The 22,009-nt window shown below is 40.1% G+C and overlaps 1 protein-coding gene across 7 annotated transcripts in view; it reads left to right on the top strand.

Moving 5' to 3' along the window:
• Positions 1-22,009, top strand: part of BTRC (beta-transducin repeat containing E3 ubiquitin protein ligase) — a 118,676-nt gene that overhangs the window by 73,710 nt on the left and 22,957 nt on the right. For all 7 annotated transcript variants that reach the window (XM_074831142.1, XM_074831137.1, XM_074831140.1 and 4 more), the window contains one exon: positions 20,599-20,830. In XM_074831142.1, coding sequence (XP_074687243.1) covers positions 20,599-20,830 — 232 coding nt within the window. The remainder of the gene's footprint in view (positions 1-20,598; positions 20,831-22,009) is intronic.

Genomic DNA, 22,009 nt, shown 5'->3' with positions numbered 1-22,009 from the left:
ACCAATATTTTTCAGTTTATTCACTTACCAACAACTAATTATAATTTGAAAGCTTTGGCTGCTGTAATTGCTAAGAAGATTGACTTGATCTTTTTTTTTTTCCTAGTGGTTTGATAAAATCACAATTTTCTCAAGTACATTCTAAAAATAGACACTGGAATTAATGACTGTCAGATCTGAATATCAGTCTTAGGAAAACTGGTATTTTTGTAAAGGGGAAAAAATAATGTGGAGAAAAGAGTGATATTAGGGGATGATTTCTGGGAAGGAAAAGAAGAAATATCACGAAATAGTATTAATGTTTGCAGTGAAGGAGAATCCAGCTACTTCTGATTAACAGTGTTCCTGTTCTGCCTTCGTTGCTCTCTGCATTGTGTTTTTCAGGCATTTCTTTTCTCCTTCCCCATAATTCCCAAAGAAGTTGTAACAGTTGAAGAGTGAGGCTCCGTCATTCTGCGCACAGTGTTCATGCTGCTTTTCTTTCATTTTTCTAATTGGGACGCAGGCTCTCTTCACTTCTAGGTATTTCACTTTCTGATACTGAAAAGCAGGTGAAATCTTACCAGTTTGCAAGAGAAGCCAAAAATGAGTGCACTGCACCCAGCGAACTGTACAGGCTGTTTGTGTGGCTCCGCTGGAAGCTCACACCCAGCCCTCAGCCTTGCATTGCTTTTAGGTAGGTAGCAGTAAACAGATGTGCGAGAAAGGAAAGCTTGTGTGGGTGAGGTTGGTTCCTTTGATTTTTAGTTCTAGGCAGATCTTACCATCTTTGCTTACTGTAGTATTTTGAACTTTCTTACTTTGTAACAGCGATGTAACCTCTTCTCTCCTGCTCTGTTGAAAAAGAGAGGGCTTTGTATGAGTTTGGTGATATCGACATAGTTTTTATAGCTTGAAAGACATCGCATCTCTGCAAAGAAGTTAACCTGGTAAATCACAGACCTTTTGTACTATCTAAACCAGTTGTATTTCTAACATAATAATGAGTGGGGCTTGCAGTTCTGCCTGTAAAGGTTGTCTGATATTTTCCTTTATAAGCTACTATTTAACCCTTTGATGTAAAATTTTATTTTGGCCTCAGTCTGATTCCCTTCCACTCCCGGCAGCCTGAGGCAGAAATAAAGTTGTGTGGGATGAAGAGTATTCACTTAACAAACAGCTGTTCAATATTTTATTTTATTTGTGTGGTTTGTTCTGTGCCCCGGGCTGTATTTATTGCATGCCTTTCAAGCCTGGGTCAGAATATGGAAATACAAACTTCCTCCTGGGGTTTTCCCCTGTAGTTTGAGTGCTTCACAAACCTTAATTAATCCAGCGTTTCTTGAGGCGAAGGCTGGACTCAGTGTCCTTTTTTTGCGGAGAAGTTCAAAAGTTACTTTTACAACTGAAATCTAGGGAGGAAGTAGTTTATTTATCCTAAGCAATGAGTCCTCACAGGAGGAATATTAGATTAGGAATTATGGCTCCAGTTTTTGAGATGTCTTTTGTCTTTGTCATATTCTGCTTTTCCATCTCAGTTCTTCCATCTGTAGAAAGGGATAATGCTGCTTAATATTTCCTTATTAGACATTTGGGGATCTGGAAACATGGTATCAGTTGAAGCAGGTTTTGTACTTAAGCATTATTTTTGTTTATATACATGTAATGTTGTTTTGGGCTCCGTTCCTCTGGCACTTTCTCTCTCCCCAGGTCTGTCTGCATTTTTAGAAGGCTGTGTTAGACATGTATCTTGGGAAAGATGACTTTGACAATGGTTGCAGTCAAATTTCCAATCAAATATGATCCTTATGGGAGACAAGGGGAAAGTCTAAGAAAAAGTGGACACTTTCTAAGCCAAACGTTCTTGTTGCATAGAACACCAAAAGCTCTCAAAGCCTTTTGTTCTCCTTTAATAAAACACAAAACCCGGTAAATTATTCCACAGCTGCTTGAATCAGTTTGTCAGTTCCCAAAGAAATTCCCTTGTGGGCTGAAACCAAATGGTGAATTCTTACCCAAAAGTAATCTTACTGCAGGAGAATAACGGGAAAGAGGCAATGTGTTGCAGAATTCACCTTAAGTATGGAGCCACTACCGTGACTCTGTAATGGGATGTCCCAGCATGGGGTATAATATCATAAATAGTGTAAATATGCCACATGTGAATTAATAGGCAGCCTAAGAATTGTTAATGTTAACATACATGTTAAAATGAACATATACAGCTAACATTAATTCTTTTTTAACTTAATAAAATATTTTTTTTCTAGCTCCTGGTTGGGTTTTGTAACTGGATGATTTTATCAGTGCTCGAAGTTCCTGGTTGTTTTTTGGATCCTATTTTCCGTTAAATATGTGAAACATTTTAAATGAAATTTTCACATTTAATTGTCTGTATTTTGCATTTCCTCTGTGCGGTTTTCCCACCTCTCTTCCCACCCCCATGTGCAGCATTCCCTGTTCTGGCCCCTTCAGTTTGAGAGCTGCTTTGAGACTGGGGACATTTGCTCCCCAGCAAGCTGGGGGAAAAGTCATTCTCTGGGGTGTTTTTCTTCACCTTTTTTTCCTGATCTCTCTGAAGTTTTTCGCTACTATCTTTCAGGATCAGAGCTGCGTGTAGAGTGTTACTACTTAGTGTCTTCTCCCTGAGGCTTAGTGAACTTAGGGAACATTAATGTAACTCTGCAACACCCTGCGAAATAGCTGCATAGTATCTCAGGAGAAGAGTCATGTCTTAGCCAAGCTTAGATGGAAACCTGCGGAGAGCCAGGAGTGAAAGTTGTCCTTTAGCTCTACTGACAGTCTAGTCGTCTGCTTTAACTGCAAGTTCATCTTTCCTTTCAGAGGTATGTCATCACTTTCTGGACTCTCACCAGTTTTGATCACAAGTTCAGTAATCATCACCTCTTCATTAAACTCGCTCTAAAATACTCCTCATATGAATGTAACTTTTAGAACATCAGGACTGATATAAAAGGGAACCCCATAGAGCAATATACCCACTACTGTAAAACTAGTGATGACCTGAGGCTACCACAAAGGCTTTGATGTACAGCTAGGTTCTCAGACAATGTTGTATGTGCTCTGAGGAGGTTACAGCCATATCGGCTTCTGCAATCTAAAGAGATCCTCACCCAGCCAGGACCCCTTTGTAGAGAGGCAGCTTTCATCTTTGAGTAAGCTACCCAGAATCCCTGTATAAACTGCTGCAGGGCATACTGCTGCAGGGCAAGTCATAATGGACAAGCCAGCCTAGTTTGGATCTAATAAAGAAAATCATTAAGTAACTAGAGCCTATACAGGAAGAAATTTTCCCAGAACCCTTCCCTCTCTCTCACCCTGCCCTGTAGCTTTCAAAGAGCTCCCACAACCTCAATAAACAGATTGCTAGAAACAAACACTCAGGCAACCAAGCACACACCAGACCATGTTTAAGTGACAAAAGTTCCCAAAGCGTTTCCCTGGTAATGGCCCCAAGCAGAATGCTAGACTCCATGAATCTTATACCTGTGCACTTCCTAGAGTACATATGCTCTGCCCAGCACACCAGTAGCCTTCCTGAATACTGTTGGTGAAACCAAAACCAAGCCTGTTTGTACTATGTGTTAGAATTTTCCTATCTCTAGGTAAAGTCTCTATATTTTACTTATTCCAATTATCCATTTCTTTCTTTGATCTGTGAGGGCTAGCAAACTGTCTGCTAGCTGTTGACAGAACACCAGCAACATTATCTTTAAATTTTTTTTTTTTTTTTAAAAAAAACCCTGGGCTAAATTGGGTCATAATTTTCAGACTCAATTTAACTTAGAAGATTTTTGTGTATTTGAAAAAGTAATAGCAAGTCTCATCTATCTAAAGGTTTTTGTATGATTTTTCCAGCTGTGTAATCAATATTACTATTCCCCAGAAATCCTTCCTTGCTTAAAAATTACAGTAGTACCTTTTTATCGGTGAAACGCTTTAAAATTTGGAAGATTCAAAGTTTTCACTTGATTTTAACTGTCCCCTTTTCATATACACAGTATGAGTCAACATGTGATTCATGGTAACTTTGTTTTTCAAGTAATGAAACGTCGTATCTGATCTATAAAATCTTAAGTACATTAAACTTTTGTGAGTAATATAAAAACACAAGGAGAACATTTATTTAAAGACAAATAATTTTGTAAGTTTACCTGTTAAGGTTTTAATAGCTAAACAGTTATTTATGAACTATTACAGAATGTAATTTGTCTTTAAAGAGATTATAAATCCTTAGCTGTACTCATGAAATCAATACATATATTAAAGTACTAGTTCCTAAAATATATCTTGTAGTTCCCATGAAGAAACGTCAGAGAAACGTGAATTTATAGGTTGCATAGATAAGTTATCAGTTGGGAAACAGGAGCAGCACTCTTGAGTCTGCAGTCTCATCTCGTACAATAATGTTTAATAGAATAGAACAGTTCTCATTGGAGAACTTGATGTCTTACCCTTGGTTTACTTCCAAATATGTAGTTGTCTTTACTTTCATTTCTGACCATTTGTCACTGTAGTAACTTCTTTGGATCAAGTGCTGACACTTAGAATCCCTTCTAATATGAAAGACCAGATCAACAGGCTTCAAATGTGGAGACACATTTACCTTCAGATTTTCCTGATACTGAACTAAAGAACTCTTCATCTTATGTGGGACCTCAAACAACACAACATAAATAGTCTGTCTGGAAGTCAGACACTTGTCTCCATCATCCTGTCTCTTGAAGTAGATCACCATCGACTGGCAGGACATGTTTTGATCCTGCTGGTCATAAGAATTGATCTGGAGTCATGCTGGGCTCCGGCTGGTACCTGTCCTGAGTTTTTGCTCTTTGTGGTCCCAAGAATGACAGATAACCATCGCAACCTATACCCAGATAACTGGTCAGTTAGGGGTAGAAGCTAGCAGAAGACAGCAACAATGTTGAAATCAGCCATGTATCTCTTCTTCTAATTATGGTGACAATAGACAATTGTCCCTGGAAACAATAGAGTTACAACAGCTGACTGCCCAGCAGGTCACAGCATAATCTTCTCAGTCAGTGGTAAGTGACTTGAAGGTAACTCCTCCAGCAAAAGTATCAGGGTCTCTAAGGTCACTTGCATTACTAACATCCAGATCTGATCTTCATCTAACATCCAAACATCACATGAACAAACAGCTTAAAGGTTTTCCCCATCACTTATGAGAATTTACCTCGAGGCAATGAAGGTATGAAAAGAGATATTCTCTATTCCCATGTAATACATTTGTTATAAATGCATCAGAGACCATGAGGGGTATCCCTTTGAATCAACTATAGATACAGTGAATATAGCTTCAGGGCAGTCTGAAGTTACCTATGGGTTTCCTGGAGTTGAGACAGATGGATAAAACCTTACCAGAATAAATAGTGTTCCTGTGTGTCATGTGCAACTCAGCAGTTCAGCACCTAGTGGAAAGCTGTAGGTTGTACATTTCATAAATCTCAGGTATGCTCAAGCTCACTGGGCAGATACAGACTGAAAATTGACAGCTCATTTCCTGGGTGAAGCAGTCAGTCACCTGTCATCCACGATAGAGGAATGAAGTCCTACCTTTGTATATTTAACAGAGTGCAGGCCACAGTCCCGCCAGTGTTCTCTACTCATTGAAAGTCAGTTTGCTCAGTTACCAGTCAAGTTTGCATCTGTGCCCTCTCAGGTATACTCTGAGCTATAAGGTGGTGAATGTCCTCTTGCAGAACAGGATATCGCCTGGTTTGTGTCATTCTGCCTCTGGGACCTCGCAGGTCACTGGTTCCAGCCTTTTGTCTTGCAGATACTACTTTTGTCCCTTTAGTGAACTTACTTTCATCTTACAACCAGTTGAAGGTTGGTCTGAGGTCTTTTTTCCATTCTGAGGTCTTTTTTTCATCCATCAGAAGATGATTCCAGAATCCGATTGTTCTAATGACTGGAAATCCTCTGCTACTTGCCAAGCTAGCTTATTCATGGAGAGATTGTACCACTGGTTCTTCAGCTTGCTTCTTCCTTTTGTTTTAATAGTTCTTCTTCCCTTTTTGGAGTTTATCCCCATATATTTTTAGAGAGCAGTCATATTCTCTTTGTTTTACTAAGATAAATTGAATGGTCCTTGGGGAGTGGATTGATTTAAGAAATGAGGGAAGAGAAACATGGAAGATGTTCAACCATTTGTGGCTGAGGAGTTTGTTTTCTAGGAGGGATTTATTTATGTTTACTTTTCTGATTGCTCTCTTACACAGAAATTATCAAATTATTGCCCTAAACTGTACTGCAGCTATTAACAGTCTTATCTACATGTAAAGATCTAATTCTTCTGGCTGATGTGAACTGTCACATTAAGGCAGAGACACAACCTTCTGAAAGGAAAAGGAAGCTTGGGCGAATGACTGCATGCTCCTCCTTGTTACTGTTAGGTATCCTTGTCTTTTTGTTCTCTTGGAACGTTACTCTGCCCTTTGCAGTACTCAGCGAGTACCACTGCTCGACTGGATTAGGTCTCACCAGCAGTCGCTGCCCCTAATTGCTAGGTTTTAAAATTTAGAGTTTTCTCAGAGGAAACCTAGAATGGGGAATAACTCATGTTGTGCAGTAAAAGAAACTGTTCCATATTTTTCTTCACGTATATTTAACACAATCTGTAATTTACCAAGCCAGATTTGAATTAGTTTGCTGGTGAAAGCTTGTACCTAAGATAACTTCAACAAGGCAGACAGTCCCTCGTTGCATGTGACTGATGGCTTAGTTGCGGCTGCAGCTTGGAGACAGACAGCAGTACTCACTATATATGTTGCTGAACCTCATTGTTGAGGAAAATTAAAAATGAGCAACCAAGCAGTTGCTCTCACAGACCTGAAAATAGTATTCAAAGTAGCTGCAATTACTTATTTTAACATAATAGTGAATCTTGACAGTCAAGTAATACTTACCTGCTCAGCTCATGAAGTAGTTTGAAATTAAGGAATGAAAAGAGTTCTGTATGTAGCCAGGCAGTTTGGGTCCTGTGCCCAACAGGTGAACTTGCCGTCATAATGCCCTAAATTTGTGAAGGTCTGTCCTAATTGTGTGCACAGGTCCAGGTTTAAGTGTCTTCTCTTATGCATAAAGTCTGAGATTCTCCTGTTCCTTCTCAACACAAAATGAAACCCTTGTAACAGTGACCACAAAATGAGAATTTAGTTAAAATACATGATGATTAAAGTATTTCAGTTTTGTTTTTTCTGACCCCACTTCTGTCAATTTAAACAGTAGCTTTTGTGCTTAGACTAACATTCATTTAGAAGAAAATAAAAGTGAAAAATACTTCAGTTAACAGCTATACTACAAAAAAAATTAGATTGTTAATTAAGTAAGACTTGTAATTTCTTAGTAAAGAAAGCCCTCTTTCTTCCATATAAGTCTTTGATTGTAGGTAATAAAAATGTTGCTTAATTAATGCATGTGTTGTTTTCTTTCAAGTCTCTGGATTTTACAAAATTGTGTGAACTACAGAGTTGAATCAGGTTTTTCTCCTGCCATGTTAATTTAGATCTGTAAGCCCTGTTCTGGATCATAATTTGTAATCCCAGACAGTTCTGAGGTGGGTTGTAATGGGAATATTTTGAGATTTGATTTAGAAGATTGCAGATGATTAGGCATCGCAGTCAATTAATTTGTTGTTTGAGACCTGAGTTTTGAAATTGATTCAGGTTGTAAGTGAAGGTAAGTTTGGAATTTAATAATTTGTGGAGAGAATCAGCTGCAGGTCTTAGAGAACACATACATCAAAACAAAAACAACAGTTTTTGAAGAATTTTGAATAGTTGGAGGGATGGAATTGAAAGTCAAGACTAGATTATCCAAACAAGTCCCTTGAACACTGCATGCTCTCAACTTGCGAAGCCAGAGAGCAGGGATATCTGCAGTACTCTTTAAGAACCTGGTGTTTGGTTGCTACAGAGAATGAATGATACAATAGCAAAGGTTTGTGAAGCCCAGAGTTGGAAAGCCTTCAAAAAAGTAATTCTCTATACAGCATCTTCTAAAAAAAAATTTCAGATTTTGCTTACGATAAATGAAATACATCGACATCAGACAACTACAACTTGGCTTCAGTCAAAACCTAAATTGGTTTTCTGTCCAAAAGCCTGGGAAGTGTAGATGAGCTTTGACTATGAGGTTAGAAACACAGCAAGTCACTTAGGTTGCAAGGGACCTCCAGAGGTTCAACTTTCTACTCAGAGCAGGGTCAATATTGAATTCATCAGTCTCAGTTAACCTCCACTGCTAGGTACCTGCTTCTCCCAAGTTTTACATACACAGAACATCTACCTCACAGTTCTGGGTTCAGTCTCCCACTGCACCCAGAAATGAAGCCAACACTTGGAGTACATAATGTGTTTAAGTGAGAAGGGCTACATTTGGCACTAGCTGCTGCCTCCCTTTATCTCCTAAGATAGCACCAAGGACCTCATTAAGTTACACCGTCTCGAAGTAACAGGCACAAAAACCATGGCTGCAAACTGTTTCCTAAATGAAGATGGGAGATATATTGCTTCTAATATACAGAAGTGGTCAGAGATCTCGAAAGCTTTGGTACTTGGGCATGCGTGTGTGGGGAAGTGCTGTTAATGCTATGTCTTACTGCACAACCTCTCTGTTACCTGTCTCTGGTTTGGATCCAAGCCACAGCTACGTGGAGATGCAGGGGAGAACAGGTGGACTGCAGTGTCAGCCCAAAGAGGCACACAGCTGAGGGTTGTCAGCATCACTAGCAGATCTGCAACTGCAGAGGTCTTGCTTTCACTTCAGATGTCCTTTCACTCCTGCTGGACAGGTCAGATATCAGCCTGTAATCCTCTCCTGCCACATGTGAGAGGTGTGGGGAGAGAGAAGTTGTTGCCAGCGCTTTTCTCCAAGTCCTCTTAAGGGGATAAAAGGAACGGCCTTGGATGCCATCTGTACCGCGGGAGGGAAGGTCTGTGTGTCAGGATTTGGGTGCAGCAGCAAGACTGTGTACAGAGTTCGGGCCCAGAATGGCAAGGACAGCTGTTGGCTGGGACTGAGGGACACCAATGGGCGATGCTGGGAAGTTTTTGTCAGGTGCTTCTGTCATGTACTCGGGTCTAGTTACTTCTAGTCTTTCTTACTGGACTTGTCAGAGACATAAAAACGTAGCTGTGGATAGCCTAACACATCCTATTGTATTTCCTCATCTCTGTCACTAGTATTAAAATTGCAAACTTCTAAACCCAAGCAATGTACAGAAGTCCCCTGGTGGTTACATATTGAAATTGCTGTGATGAGTAAAGGAACTTAACTAAAGCGCACCCTCCCTATGGTGCTTACCTTTAGGGGTGTGTGAGTTGTTTCCACGTTCATATTGATTTTAGGAGTGGTATCTGGTTGCAGTGTCTCAGTTTGAGAAAACTCGAGGTGAAATTTTTTCTTAACACACCCGACTTTTGATTCTGCTTTGGAAGGCTGCTGAAACAATTAGTACAGCTGTATTTTTTTCTAATTGGTGAAGTCAAGGCCATGCCTTTTCTAACAAGTCTCTTTAGGTTTTAAGTGACAAATTTGTTTGGTGGCACTTGAGGTGAAGTTTTCGCTTGTGTAGTGTGGTGTGGTGTCACCTGATGACATTGCTGTCCCTGAGCACCTTTTGTGTAGAGGCCTCCAAAGAGGTTCCCAGCATTAAGCTGTGCCTTGTCTCTATGTGAAGTGTGTTAGGATACATCTATTTAACTGTTAGACTTGTGGAATGGAGTGACTTGCCTATGGCAGCGCACAAAGGTAGTGGGAGAGTTAGGAGTAAAACTTGAAAGGCTTGGCTTCTATTTTCCTTTCTCATTTTTACGTTGTACTGACAGCTTTCAGTTTATCAAGAATTAATAAGTAATAACCTATGATTGAAAAGGGCTGGCACTCTTTCTGTCATGAGATGTTTTTCTGTCTTCAGCACTGTGCAGAACTCAGCAGAGTTACACCTTTTGAGGTTTACTTAAGTGGCATTACTAAGTATTTAATGTTGAAATAGAAACATGTAATTCACAACTGCAGGTGACCTGTCAGCAGCTGCATTGGGATGTTTGTCAGCTGCAAGGGAGGGTGAGGTAGCAAGACTTTTTTATGCTGTGAAGATTGAAAATTTTCAATAACTTTTTCATTTAATTTCTTGCTACGTTTCACATTGTACACACAGCTGACATGATAATCCTTCAGCTGGTCCTAAATTACATTTTAAAATAGAGATCAGTTAATTATAGCAATCTGAGTATTTTTAATCGGTTATAGAGGGAATTTCTCCTGACACTTGTTTCTCCTGAATTTCAGATAAACTAGTGGATGTATTCTTAATTATTCATGTGACAGCAAAAAGTAAATCAAATAAAAATTATGGACAACCCTACCCAAGACTGCTTTGGATGAGACAACTTAGCAGCTATGGCTCTTCTGTTTCAAGAGTGCTAGAGGGAGCTCTAACCCCTCAATCAAAGGAACAGGCTATAAATGATGCATCTGATAGTTTGGTCTGTGGTAGGAAATGTTAAATTCTCTTGATGTTTAATTTTAGTTTGTGTCAGAAGGTTGCATATGTTTTTTCCAGGCATGATCCCAAATTGCTCTTCCTATATGAGAATATGCAAATAGTATGTTTTCAATTATACTAAATACAGGTTATTGTGATCTGATTGAAAATACAGGAAACAAGTGAAGAGGTATCACAGAGGTGTTTAATGAATAGCATGCAGTGGTAAAGCCTAACATTCCCTTCCTTTCACAAAGGAGGACAATTCTCACAATAGAAGACCTAATGATATTTAAAAGAGAATCTATTTAAAACTGTTGGAAGGAAAAGCTACTTTACTCAGCATATAATTGGTTCTTAGATGTTTAGCCAATTATTATAGTAGAAGTTAAAGAAAGGATTGTTGATTGTTAGATAAATTTACAATGGGATGCATAAGTGCATGAGGATGGAGAAATTTTTCATGTGATATGCTCCACACTGATTACATTCTTGATATGACAGGAAAGTAACTTTCAGAAGTGAGATAGAAAGAGGAAAAGGAAACTTAGCCTGTTTTTGCAGAAAGGAAAATGCAGGTAGATCAATACTATTTTCACTGTTTATTAATCTCATTAAAAGGAATAGTTGAATCATGCCTTTGAGTGAAAGAACATTATGTGGACAATACAGTATGTTGAAGGACCAAGTGAGGCTAGCAATCCTATTCTGCCACAATTTACTGGGTTTTTTGTATTGCTTACATGTTATATTCAAACAATTCCACTTTGTGTCTACCATAGGGAGTGAAATACTGGAAGGCTCCCTCCCTCCTTTAGTTTGAGGGGCTTTTCTGAAAGATTGTTGGCAGCTAAGCACGGAGCCAAGGTGGAATCCATAGTGTGGTAGTCTGTGACTTGAGCTTCTGAGTTGTGCAATTTGAGTATCAGCTGATAGGGACAAAGTCTGCTCAGCTGAGAAACTGAATATGCCTTCCTGAAGCGCTGTTATGGTCAGAGCTGGGCACTTGTTGTTGCAGAGGTTACTATTTCTTGCCTTTCTTCTGTCGTGTACTTTCACATATCAACAGTGTTCGGCCTAACCCAATCTAATGCAATTTCTGAAGATTCAGAATTCGTTAGAGAATGTCCTTAGATTGTGTTTTTGGAGTCTTTTCTTCAGGTCATGAGTCTCTTGCCAGGTACAGATGAAAGAATGGACCAACACAATCTTAAGATATAAAGTCATAGAAAACTTTAAGTTAGGATGGACCTCTGGAGGTCTCCAGTCCAGCTGCCTATTCAGAAGATTACCTTCACAATCAGCTCATTTTGCTTGGGAACTTGACCACTCTTATTCTGAAATGTCTTAGTGTCCAGAGTTTTGCTTGCTACAGCTTGTGCCTGTGGCTCCTCTTCCTATCATTATGCACTTCTGAAAAACCTCTGTCTCACTTTCCTCTGTAACCTCCCTTTAGGTAGTGAAAGGCTAGTAGATAGCCCCCAGTCTTCTCCAGACCAAACGCATCCAGCTCCTTTGGCAATCTTAGTGGTCCTCTGGGGGAGTTGCTGCAGTTTGCCAGCAAGGTAACATTTGACTGCAAGGTTAGCAGAACAGCTCATCTCAAGAAGACAATGCTCATTAGTGAGTGAGAGTTATGGGATGATCTTGTAGGGGTTATAGGAGGCTACAAGGCAAAATCTGTCAAGATTTGGGCAGCAGCCTACTGACCATCTTTGACCTGACACTGTGCAGAAGTATTTCATGGACTTTTCCTCATACAGCTGCCTCTGTGGTGGCTGCTAACAGCAGTAGTATTGGTATCAGCCAGCATGAGCTGACAAGATGTGCTCTTCTAGATCTAGCTGTACTGGTGGAAAAGAATACCACTCAGCCTTTGTCTGGCTGCTGCAGGTTGCTGCCCTCCAGGATCTGTCAGCAAAACTGCAAACCTGCTTTCAGTTAAGATGAGGTGTTTTAGCTTAGACAGTTTAAATAGCAGGTCTTTGCTAACAAGCTTATTTTGACTGAAATAGGTGAGGGAGTGCTCATGTAGCCAACTCTGCCAGCAGATCTAAGGAGTACGTTTGCAGTGGGAGCAAAGCACGTATGTGAATCTTGCAGTTCTTCAGAGCATTGCTGCATTTTTGTTTATTGCATCTCTCCAGTGCACTTGGTAATACGTAGTATTCCTGTAGCTGGGAAATTTTATATGATATCGAGCATGAATATTAATGACTTCCAGTTCTGAATCACTCGCTTTTCCTTGGCCAGGTAGTTTGGTGTGTCTGTGCCCTCTTCATTGTTGGTAGCAAAATACATCTCCAAGGAGCAAACTCATGGAAAATAATACTGGGTAAACTGTCTTGGCGGGCCTGTGTTTCTTGATGATAAAAGCTTTACATAGACAGAACCACAGTGTTACGAAAATCTCAATAATGTTATTGAGAGCAAGTAACAGGCCTTTTGGGTCATTCTTACCCTCTACTTGTGTGTTGTTCTGGTGGTCTAGTCTTCACTGTTCGGCCATGTTTTGAATCACTCGAGTCCACCTACCTGTTCCTGGCTGCTTTTCTCTTTGAGTTAAGGGAATACTTGGAACAAAAAGAAAATCAACAATAACACCCTTAAAGAGTAACTTCACTCAGGCAGTAGATCATGCTTGGGTGTTTTAAAAACAGAAGCAACTGTTCCAGAAAACTATGAAACTGCTGCTTAGAGCATAGCTTATGCTTTTCCCTGCCATAAATGAGCCCTTTGCTGCTATTGGCCATTACCCGATGACTTTAGTAGACTGGTTCTCCAAGTGATAATGTGCATATTCCTTTTCTCCATTAACAGTAATAACACGTAATGGTCCCAGCAGTTCAACTCTGGTTCTGGTAGCCATGCTGAGGAAGAAAGCATTGCCTTTGGTGACTTTCATGGGAAGTGTTTTGTTGTTACTGGAGGATCTACTTGGCAATTTTTGTATGATCACTTTACAACTAATAAAAGATGTGCTCTGAAATCTAGCTCTTTAAGAGTGATGGTGTCTGCCCTCCCCCCCATATGTCTAGATATGCATTTGGTCAGGGATCATAGTTTGGGAAGGCAACATATGCCAGTGCTGTGCTGATGCAAGCATATTTCTCATCAGTGCTTGTTATTTGCAAAGACAACTTGGAGATAAGGGAGGAGGAGGAGAGGGACTCCCAATTCACATCCATTGCTGGCATCAGAGAAATTTTATTTTGGAGGTGTTTGCCAACACTTAAAATCTAGATGGGAGACTGATATCAAAGGAAAGTTTACAGTAAGAGCTACGAGATTCCAGACAATTAAACTTTATTAGTCTGTCTGAAACATTAAGTATTAGCTTAAAAGAATAGTTTTTTAATCTCATCTCCCTGTTGCTGTTTACTGTGTAGCAGTGTGGGAGGGGAGCAGCTTCTCTAGCAAGGTATTATTGCTGCTCTTTGTATAGCTGGTGTGCAAGTGCCTACGGCTCAGTCCTGCCTCCCCAGTCCCTGGAGAGGCTCAGCATGTTGCTTCTCTGGTGTCCGCAGCTTTCTGTGGCCCTAAACCAAACCAGCCTTCTCCCTTTCTTCTGTGTCTGAGGTATAATATCCTTAGCTAGGTGCACTGGAGGCTGACCACCATATCATAGGTACTTAGGTGGTACCTCTGAAAACTATTGCCCCCCCAGGATTTCAGAAAGTGCAGCAGGTTGGACTGCTGTGTCCAGCATAATTCCAGTGATCTTTCATCTAGATGTATCCTTTCTTATCAAAGTTTTTCTGCAGTGTGATTAGAAACCAGAGGTGGACAAGCAACTAAAAGCCCCAGACAGGCAAAATTGCTAGTTCCTTGGTTATCCAGGGGACTGTTAATTTCAGTGTGAGGACCTATTTTGAATTTTCTCTTGAAAATAAATAGTAAAGATGCTATGGTTTCTTTCATGGTGCTTTCTTTTTGACTCTCAGATGTGATTGATGATCATCTACTTTGGGTTATGTTCGTTTTTCAGAATGTTTCAGTGAGCTTTGCAGCGTGGAAACTAATTCAGTACTGAGCGAGTAAGTCCATATATGTGCTAAACCCATGGTTAACCTCACAGAGACTGTTATGTGAGATGGAGGCGGACAGAAATGGCTAGATTCTAAACTGAGCTTTTAAAATAAAAGTAAATGGAGTGAGTTGTTTAATGACCTAGCATTGTAGCCTTGCTGTCAAGTCAAACACTGGAAAAGCAGGTTCATCCTGCAAAGGAGAAAAATGAGGAGCTGGCTACCCTACTCAAGTCTTTCAGGTGCTATGACTCACGAGATCCTGCTCTTTATGGTGAGACACCCCCTCGCCACCCCCTAATTCTCAAAGAAAAGGAGCTCTTTTAATAGGAAGCTGCCAATAAGGAGCTGCAAGGGACTTCTTCCTTCTTTGCCTTAGCAGTCTGGGAGTCAGTTCTGCAGCATTTGGTAATTACAAGCCTAAAAAAGAAGAAGCCAGGCATAGAAATTGAACCTGTATCCTCTTAATTATGCTGTTACTGCCTTTAGGCCATGCAAACAACACCCTTTCAACAGGATTCTCAAATAACCCCTTTTTAGCATGGAGGCCGGGCATATGTTCTCAGCTTCCTTTCACCATTTTTGTTACATTGCTACAGTGAAGTGGTTTTGAGTGGTGCTTCATCATGGGCAGTAGGAAGCAGTCTCATGGCCACACAAGTAGCTTTGGAGAAACCAACTGCTGAGGTTCTCTGGCTAAGAGCAGCTTTACAGGCAATCAACCGAATCATCTTGCTGCCACACTGGTACTTTTTAATCCCTCTGCCTTTCCCACAGTTTCTAACATGCTCCAAAATTCCTGAGTTTTGTGCCTCTGCCGAATCATGTCTGGATTCACTGTTGTGGGTATTTTTAATGTGGTTAATCTTGAAGAATATTCAGGATGTAGAGATGAGTGTGGCTTTGCTTTCATTCCTATCTTCCCCTCTGCATTCTGGACGTACACCTCCATGGTTGCTTTCTTTGTCATCCCATTGCTTCTTTTTTTTTCCCCAGTGTTTTTTATCTTGTGAGTAAAGTTTGAACAGTACGCAGAAAGTTAACTGCCTGGAGTCTTTTAAATATAAGTAACACGCACCCAGTAATAAGCTGTCGGTTGTTTTTTTGCTGCCTGCAAAGAAACATAAACACAGCGCTCATTTCTGGCAGGTTTTTACTGTCAGAGTTTCTCCTATTATATTTATCTTACAATTTGCCAGGGGGTGAAGTTATTAAGTTTTAGCAGCAGCCATCGATCAAGTTCACAAGTTAACACGATAAAGGCTCTGTGCCGCTCCGATCCGGGAAAATGATGATCCTCACTCGGTAATTAACTAAATGAGAAAGTTAAATCTTACTTGAGAGCTGGGAGAGATGAAAGAGAGGTGTTTGTCAGTTTCTCAGTGGAAATTAGAAGCAGTTTTCTGCAATTCCCTAAGCTGCTGCTCTGTCATATTTTACATAAGCACTGGGAAAACGTCTTGTAATTAGTGCTGTCATGGAGGATTTTTTTTGCTGAAGGATGTTGGAATAATTCATTAGATTATCAAGAAAGGCTTGTGTCCTGAAATGATTAGCACAGTGAAATTTAAACCATTAACGATAACAAGTTTAGAGCTTGCTGCAGTGCAGAGGCACCCGGGGTATGTCTGTGCCTATTTCAATCATTTCTTATAATTAAACATTATGTCCTCTTTTTTCCTCCCCTTCACTAAGACCCATCCAAAATTCCTGTTAAGGTGGCTCTGTCTAGATCAGTGACTGGCGATGCAAGCAGTTGGAGGTGAAATGCTGCGGTAGCAGATACGCAGTAGAAGACATCTCTCTTCTGTCAGAGCCTGTAGTCCCAGGGAGTTAGGGAAGGAGGGGAGAAGCCCAACTATGACCTGTTGGTACTGGCATGTCAAAGGGAAGTCCCTGCCTTTTGTCTGGAGAGAAACTCTGAGAAATTTGCAGTGGTGGTCTAAGGTCTCCGTCTTTTCAGAGCTCCCAACATGAAGATGTCTTGCAGGTTCAGAAGGTCCCCTTGCTGGGATCATTTAAACCATTTTCAATATTCTAGGAAGCAGCTTCTCTTTTTCTTTGACTTTAAGATATCTCTTCTTACCTTAAGTAAGATACAATCTCAATTCATCCACCCTGTAGAAAGTGTCTTAACAAAGTCTTCTGCAATGATTAGATAGAGGTCATGGTATTTTTTTTAAAAAAAATATAAAAGTTGTGACCATTCATATGACTGGGGAAACACTATACCTATGCTAGAATCAGAACTGTACTTGTGTTTGTTTTTTCTGTGCTTTAGGAGGCTCCTTGGTCCCTTGTACTGAACAAAACCAAAAGTAACCTTGGTTGTCATATATGGGTTACAACTGTGATATACCATGGCTGTGTTGTTTTATATGCAGAACAGTAGATTTATCCAGGCTTTATTTATCTGTGTTGAAATATTGCACTTTCCTATAGTTGCAAGCCATTATTTAGATTAAAGTCCTTTCATATATTAGTCGTCTTCTACTTCACTGGGCATACAAATGTGCTTTGTGTTAAATGTAGCCATTTGGAGAAATGGTCTTGTAATTATGGGCTGCAATGGAGCATAGTACGTAGATCCCTGAGCTAGTACCAACCTGAGGCACTCAATCCCCTGGGTTTCCTGGCACAGCTTACTAGCTCAGGCACACTGTTGTAGGAGGACACCTTTACTGTTCCTACAGATGAGTAGTTGTGCTTAGAGCCAGCTGGGGCACCTCTCAGCCCTCATTTACAGGGGTTTGTGAAAAGGGAGTCAGAAAAGCTTTATCTGTTCTGAGTTAGTAGTTTGCTCAGTTAAGCTTCCTCCCAGGTAATGGACTAGCAGGGCTTATTCTTCTTTGCCACTTTTGGAAGTGAAGCTTATAAAAAGCATGATCATATACAGTTCATTTGGATGGATATTTACCCTAGCGGTATGGATGGCATGTGGGACAGTTCTGTCTTTTTCAGGTGAGGTCTGGTTATTGTACAAGGAGAGGAAAAAGGCTGTAGACAATTGTGTGCTCCAGGAAATAGTTGCTGATACTGTTCTGAGGTGGTTTGTCATGAACTTGAGGCAGGTGATCAGAATGGTTGAGTCATCAGGGTTTCTCAGGAAGCTAAATTGATTCTCTCACTGATAGTAACCGCCCTCTCCCCCCAATGCTTTAATAATGCTTGATGTTGTTTTGTTGTTGCTTTTTTAATAACAGGCCTTTTTCACTGAACACCCAGTGGATTCTTAGGAATCTTGAAATTGAAATTCTGAGATTTTGTTCCAAACTGTGACTACAGGCAGTCTGGGGGAGGCATGTGAGCATGTATTGTGACTGAGTGATTTGGGAGCCCTGTGAGTTCATCTGTGTCTACTCTGCAGAACTGGTGTGTTCATGGCTTGCCCTGTCCTCCTGGTCCCCTGCTTGCATAAACCACAGGACCTGCTGGGCACACCATGGTTATCTCTAGGCTTGTCCTCACTCCTTTTGATGGGAAACAGAGTGGTCAGGGGTGCAAACCAAGTCTCAAGTTGGCATTGTCAGAATGTGGCTAAATATGTGGATTAACCTGAAAAATATCGTGTTCCCCTGTCCACTAATTTGGACATAAACACTGTAACATCTACAGTGCTTTTCTTAGCAGACCCACTGTATAAATCTGGAGTTTGACTTCCAGAGCTGTTACAAGTGTTGGTCAATGGACTCTTTAATTTACTCATTATTCCCACCCAAGAGGCCTGTATTCACTTGGGATCCAGGCAGAATCCAGTTTTGTCCCATCTAAGCCATCTGTTTGTACACGCATAAGCCATTACTTGTTTTTGCAGATGTTGCAACTTCTGTTTGATACCCCAAACCGATGTTTTAGAGGTAATTGGGGAGCTGAAGTCTGCTGGGAGAAGGGTGCTCAGGAGGCAAGGAAAGGCCAGAACGTGATGCCACCCTGTGAAAGGAGTTGCCCCTTTTGTGGTCTTTGCACATCAGTTGTCTATTCCTCTCCAGCTCAGCATATTAGTCAGACTTCAGAGTCTCTCAAATTACAAGGCAGAGGTATACGTTTTTAAAAAATGCTTTGTAGAGACAGCCTGTTGTCAGATGCACAGCAAACAAAATAAGAAATGAAATGAGATCAAGCTTGTAGAATACAACATCTCTCAGCTCTCTTAATCCAGCATTTTTACAGGGGTGTCTGTTTTGCAGGCAGCTTAACTGCAGCAAAAATGACCAGAATCCCTTAAGACCGATGTTCAGTGGTAATAATTTTTTTTGCCAGGCTGTTGCCTACTCTGGACTTCTCTAGGAAAAGTCCAGCCTTTCACACCTAGAACTTCATGCCCCTAGTCCCTTTAGAGATTTCTCTATAAAGTTGGCCCAAGAGAGTATTTCTTTCCTGCCGCCCAGTACTGGCTCTATGACTTGCTTGCAGTCAGTGCTGTCCGTGTGCTGACTAAATGGAAGTGTAACTCACTCATAGCCCTTGTCTTGCATGATCTTACTGAACACACAGAGAAATTTGCAGGGAGGAGTGGGGATGGAAGTAAAGTTGAAAACACTGAGCTCCAGAATTGAGCACTGATCACTGGTGTGATCTCCATGTCAAACCATAATTCAGAAATAGAAGAAACTACTAGTTAGAAATGACAGCTAATTACTGTCTTTTTCTACCAGAGGAAAAGTCTGTCCAGCTCTGCTGAAAGGAGTATTTAGGTGGATTTTCTCTAGAAAATAAAATGTACATGGTGATTAGTTGAGTAGATTTTCAAATTATGAGGTTTTTGTGTTCCAAAGTCAGGATTTCTGTCAGGGTTGGGGGGATGTTGAAGTACAGGAATTATTTACTCCTGAGAAACGAGAAGTTCTTGCACTCCAAACACAGGTTTGGTAACTAGATTTTGTGGTCTCTAAATAGCCCACTGTTTTGGCACATGTTGAAAAAAGGCTTTGTTGTTGTTTTGTGTTTTTTTGGTTTTTTTCCTGTAAAATCAGTTAATCCATGCATTTCTTTTAGATCATTAGATATCTTTGCAGAGAGATTTAGATACTTGTTTTTTCCCTTAAAGTTAATAAAGTCTCCTGGTGAGGTTGATGCCTGGAATTATCATCATAGATAATGCCATAGAAATATGGCATCCCTATATCCATGTTTTATATATTCTGATATCTGTAATTTGTTTTTAATTATTTGATAATTAATAGAGGACCTCTAAAAACGATGTAATAATATTGACTGTTATTATAATGCTGTCTGGCTGTGCAATGAAAGAGAGAAAATCACATGTTTTCAGCATTTAATGCAAACTATTTAACCAGTATGGGAAAAAAATAGTTCCCCAGCAAACAGTTAATCTTACTTGGACAAAGGATATTCTTGCAATGCAAAATGTGCACTTTTCTTCCAGTTAAATTGTTTAGAAAGCAGAAATTATATCTTGCTATCAAGTAGTAAATTGAAATGTCAGTGTTTTGTTTTGTCCCTGAAACTCTTCTTTGAGCTGAGTCCTCCTGACAAGATATTAACAGTGCTCAGGAAGTTGAAAATCTTTTATTCTATGAAAGAAGTATGTACCAAATATCAGGGTGTGTTTTAGCTGGCTTTGCTCTCAAGGTATAATTTTATACTCAAAAGAAGTATGATCAGGTTTTTTCTCATCCATTTCCTGCATTCCCTATGAATTTTAGCAGCAGTCCATTCTTTAGGAAAAAAAACCAAAACACAAATGCAGTTTTCTGTTGGTGCATTGGAGTAACTGGTAACTGTAGATTAGGAATCCAAATGCATTTTGCTGTCTGCACGGTGTAAGTAAAATAGTGTTTATGTTAAATTCCCACTCAGGGTTTCCCATCTTGTGTGCAGCTCTGGCGTGAGCCAGTGCATTGTCCTGCAGGGGTTACAGTTTGTGGTGGCTGCGCTCCGACTGACAGCACCAAGTGGGATACATTGTCTCAGCCAACTTTATGTATCAGAGCACTTTTTTCCTTCTATTTTCTTCCCCCTAAAAAAAATTATAAAACCACTTGAGCTTCTTTTCATATGTGTGATTTAGGTTGTTTCTCTCCTTCCTGTTTACAGACAAAACTTGCCAATGGCACTTCCAGTATGATTGTGCCCAAGCAGAGAAAACTGTCTGCAAGCTATGAGAAGGAGAAGGAACTCTGCGTCAAGTATTTTGAACAGTGGTCCGAGTCTGACCAGGTGGAGTTTGTGGAGCACCTCATCTCCCAGATGTGTCACTACCAGCATGGACATATAAACTCATACCTCAAACCCATGTTACAGCGGGACTTCATCACTGCACTGCCAGGTATTTCTGCAGGCAGAGGGAACTTGCTTTGCATCTTTGTCTTTCAGAAAACTAATCCGCTCTGGCCTACCCTGATGGAGAGGTCTCTTCTAGGGTCAGTTTGCAAAATAGATGATACCTTTTCAACAAAAAGCTCTATACCAGTATGAAATGTAGTAATATTTTATTTTGTATTCCTACCATCTCTCAAGGCATGATCTAATACCACCACGGTTTGGCTTAGGAGTAAATGATAGATCATATATGTATTGTAAGGACAGCCATTGCAAGCCACAGGGCAGGTAGTTGTACTCTTAATGCCCACAATGATGCATGAATAACGAAAATGTTTAAAATTAAAACTACTACTCTTTTTGGTTGCTCAGCTGAGGTTTTCCCTTTTCTTAGTTAGGTTTTTTTGTCTCTCTTTCCTAGTAAAATACCTTCCTGAAGCCATCACTATGATTATGTATTTATTGCTAATGGGGAATGGAGTACATAAGATCGAAGGATGGAAATGTTCTATTTTTCACACCTCTGTAGTGCTTTCCATTGAGAATATTATCCCAGCTGTTCTCAGATGTGACATTGTGTGTATCTCACAGAATGCACGCATAAAGTAGGGTGTGTGAAGTTTTGTATTGGCCCTGTCTTATAGATAGGAAAACTGAGGCAGCGGGAGATAAAATATGTACAGCAATAGAGTTTCAGAACCAGACAGAAATTCCTGGCTCTTTGGTCTTTTTTTCAGATCATTAGATCATACCTCTGTAGATAGATAGGTAGACAGTTTATAGATTAGTATTCCCATGGCATAGGTCCTTGGTTTGAGATGGACCTGAGCAAGAAGTGCTACAGGTTTTATCTCTAAATAGCTAGTTGAAGAGAGGAGTTTCTTGCCAAGAGCTTGTTCTGTGAATACCTTTGGAGAATTGCTGGACTCCAACTATTTGTTCAATCCAGTCCTTTGATCATTCTTCAGATGGGATTTCTCAATGTGAAATTTAAGTTCTAGGGTTAAAAGACAGAAAAAAACATGTTTAACACTGAATTGTACAAAGCATAAAGGCACTGCAGGAGTTTTGTTATGAAGTTAAATACATAGACTCACTGGATTTTTAAGCTCATTGTGCCCAGTAATCAAATGGCTGTTGTAGCATTAAAAAAAAAAAAAATCTTAGTTATGCTAAGTACCTGCTT

Source organism: Strix aluco, chromosome 7 (assembly GCF_031877795.1).
Source record: "Strix aluco isolate bStrAlu1 chromosome 7, bStrAlu1.hap1, whole genome shotgun sequence".
In the NCBI taxonomy this organism is placed as follows: domain Eukaryota; kingdom Metazoa; phylum Chordata; class Aves; order Strigiformes; family Strigidae; genus Strix; species Strix aluco.
Note: the sequence above shows the minus strand (reverse complement) of the source record. Positions and strands in the feature narration are given on the sequence as shown.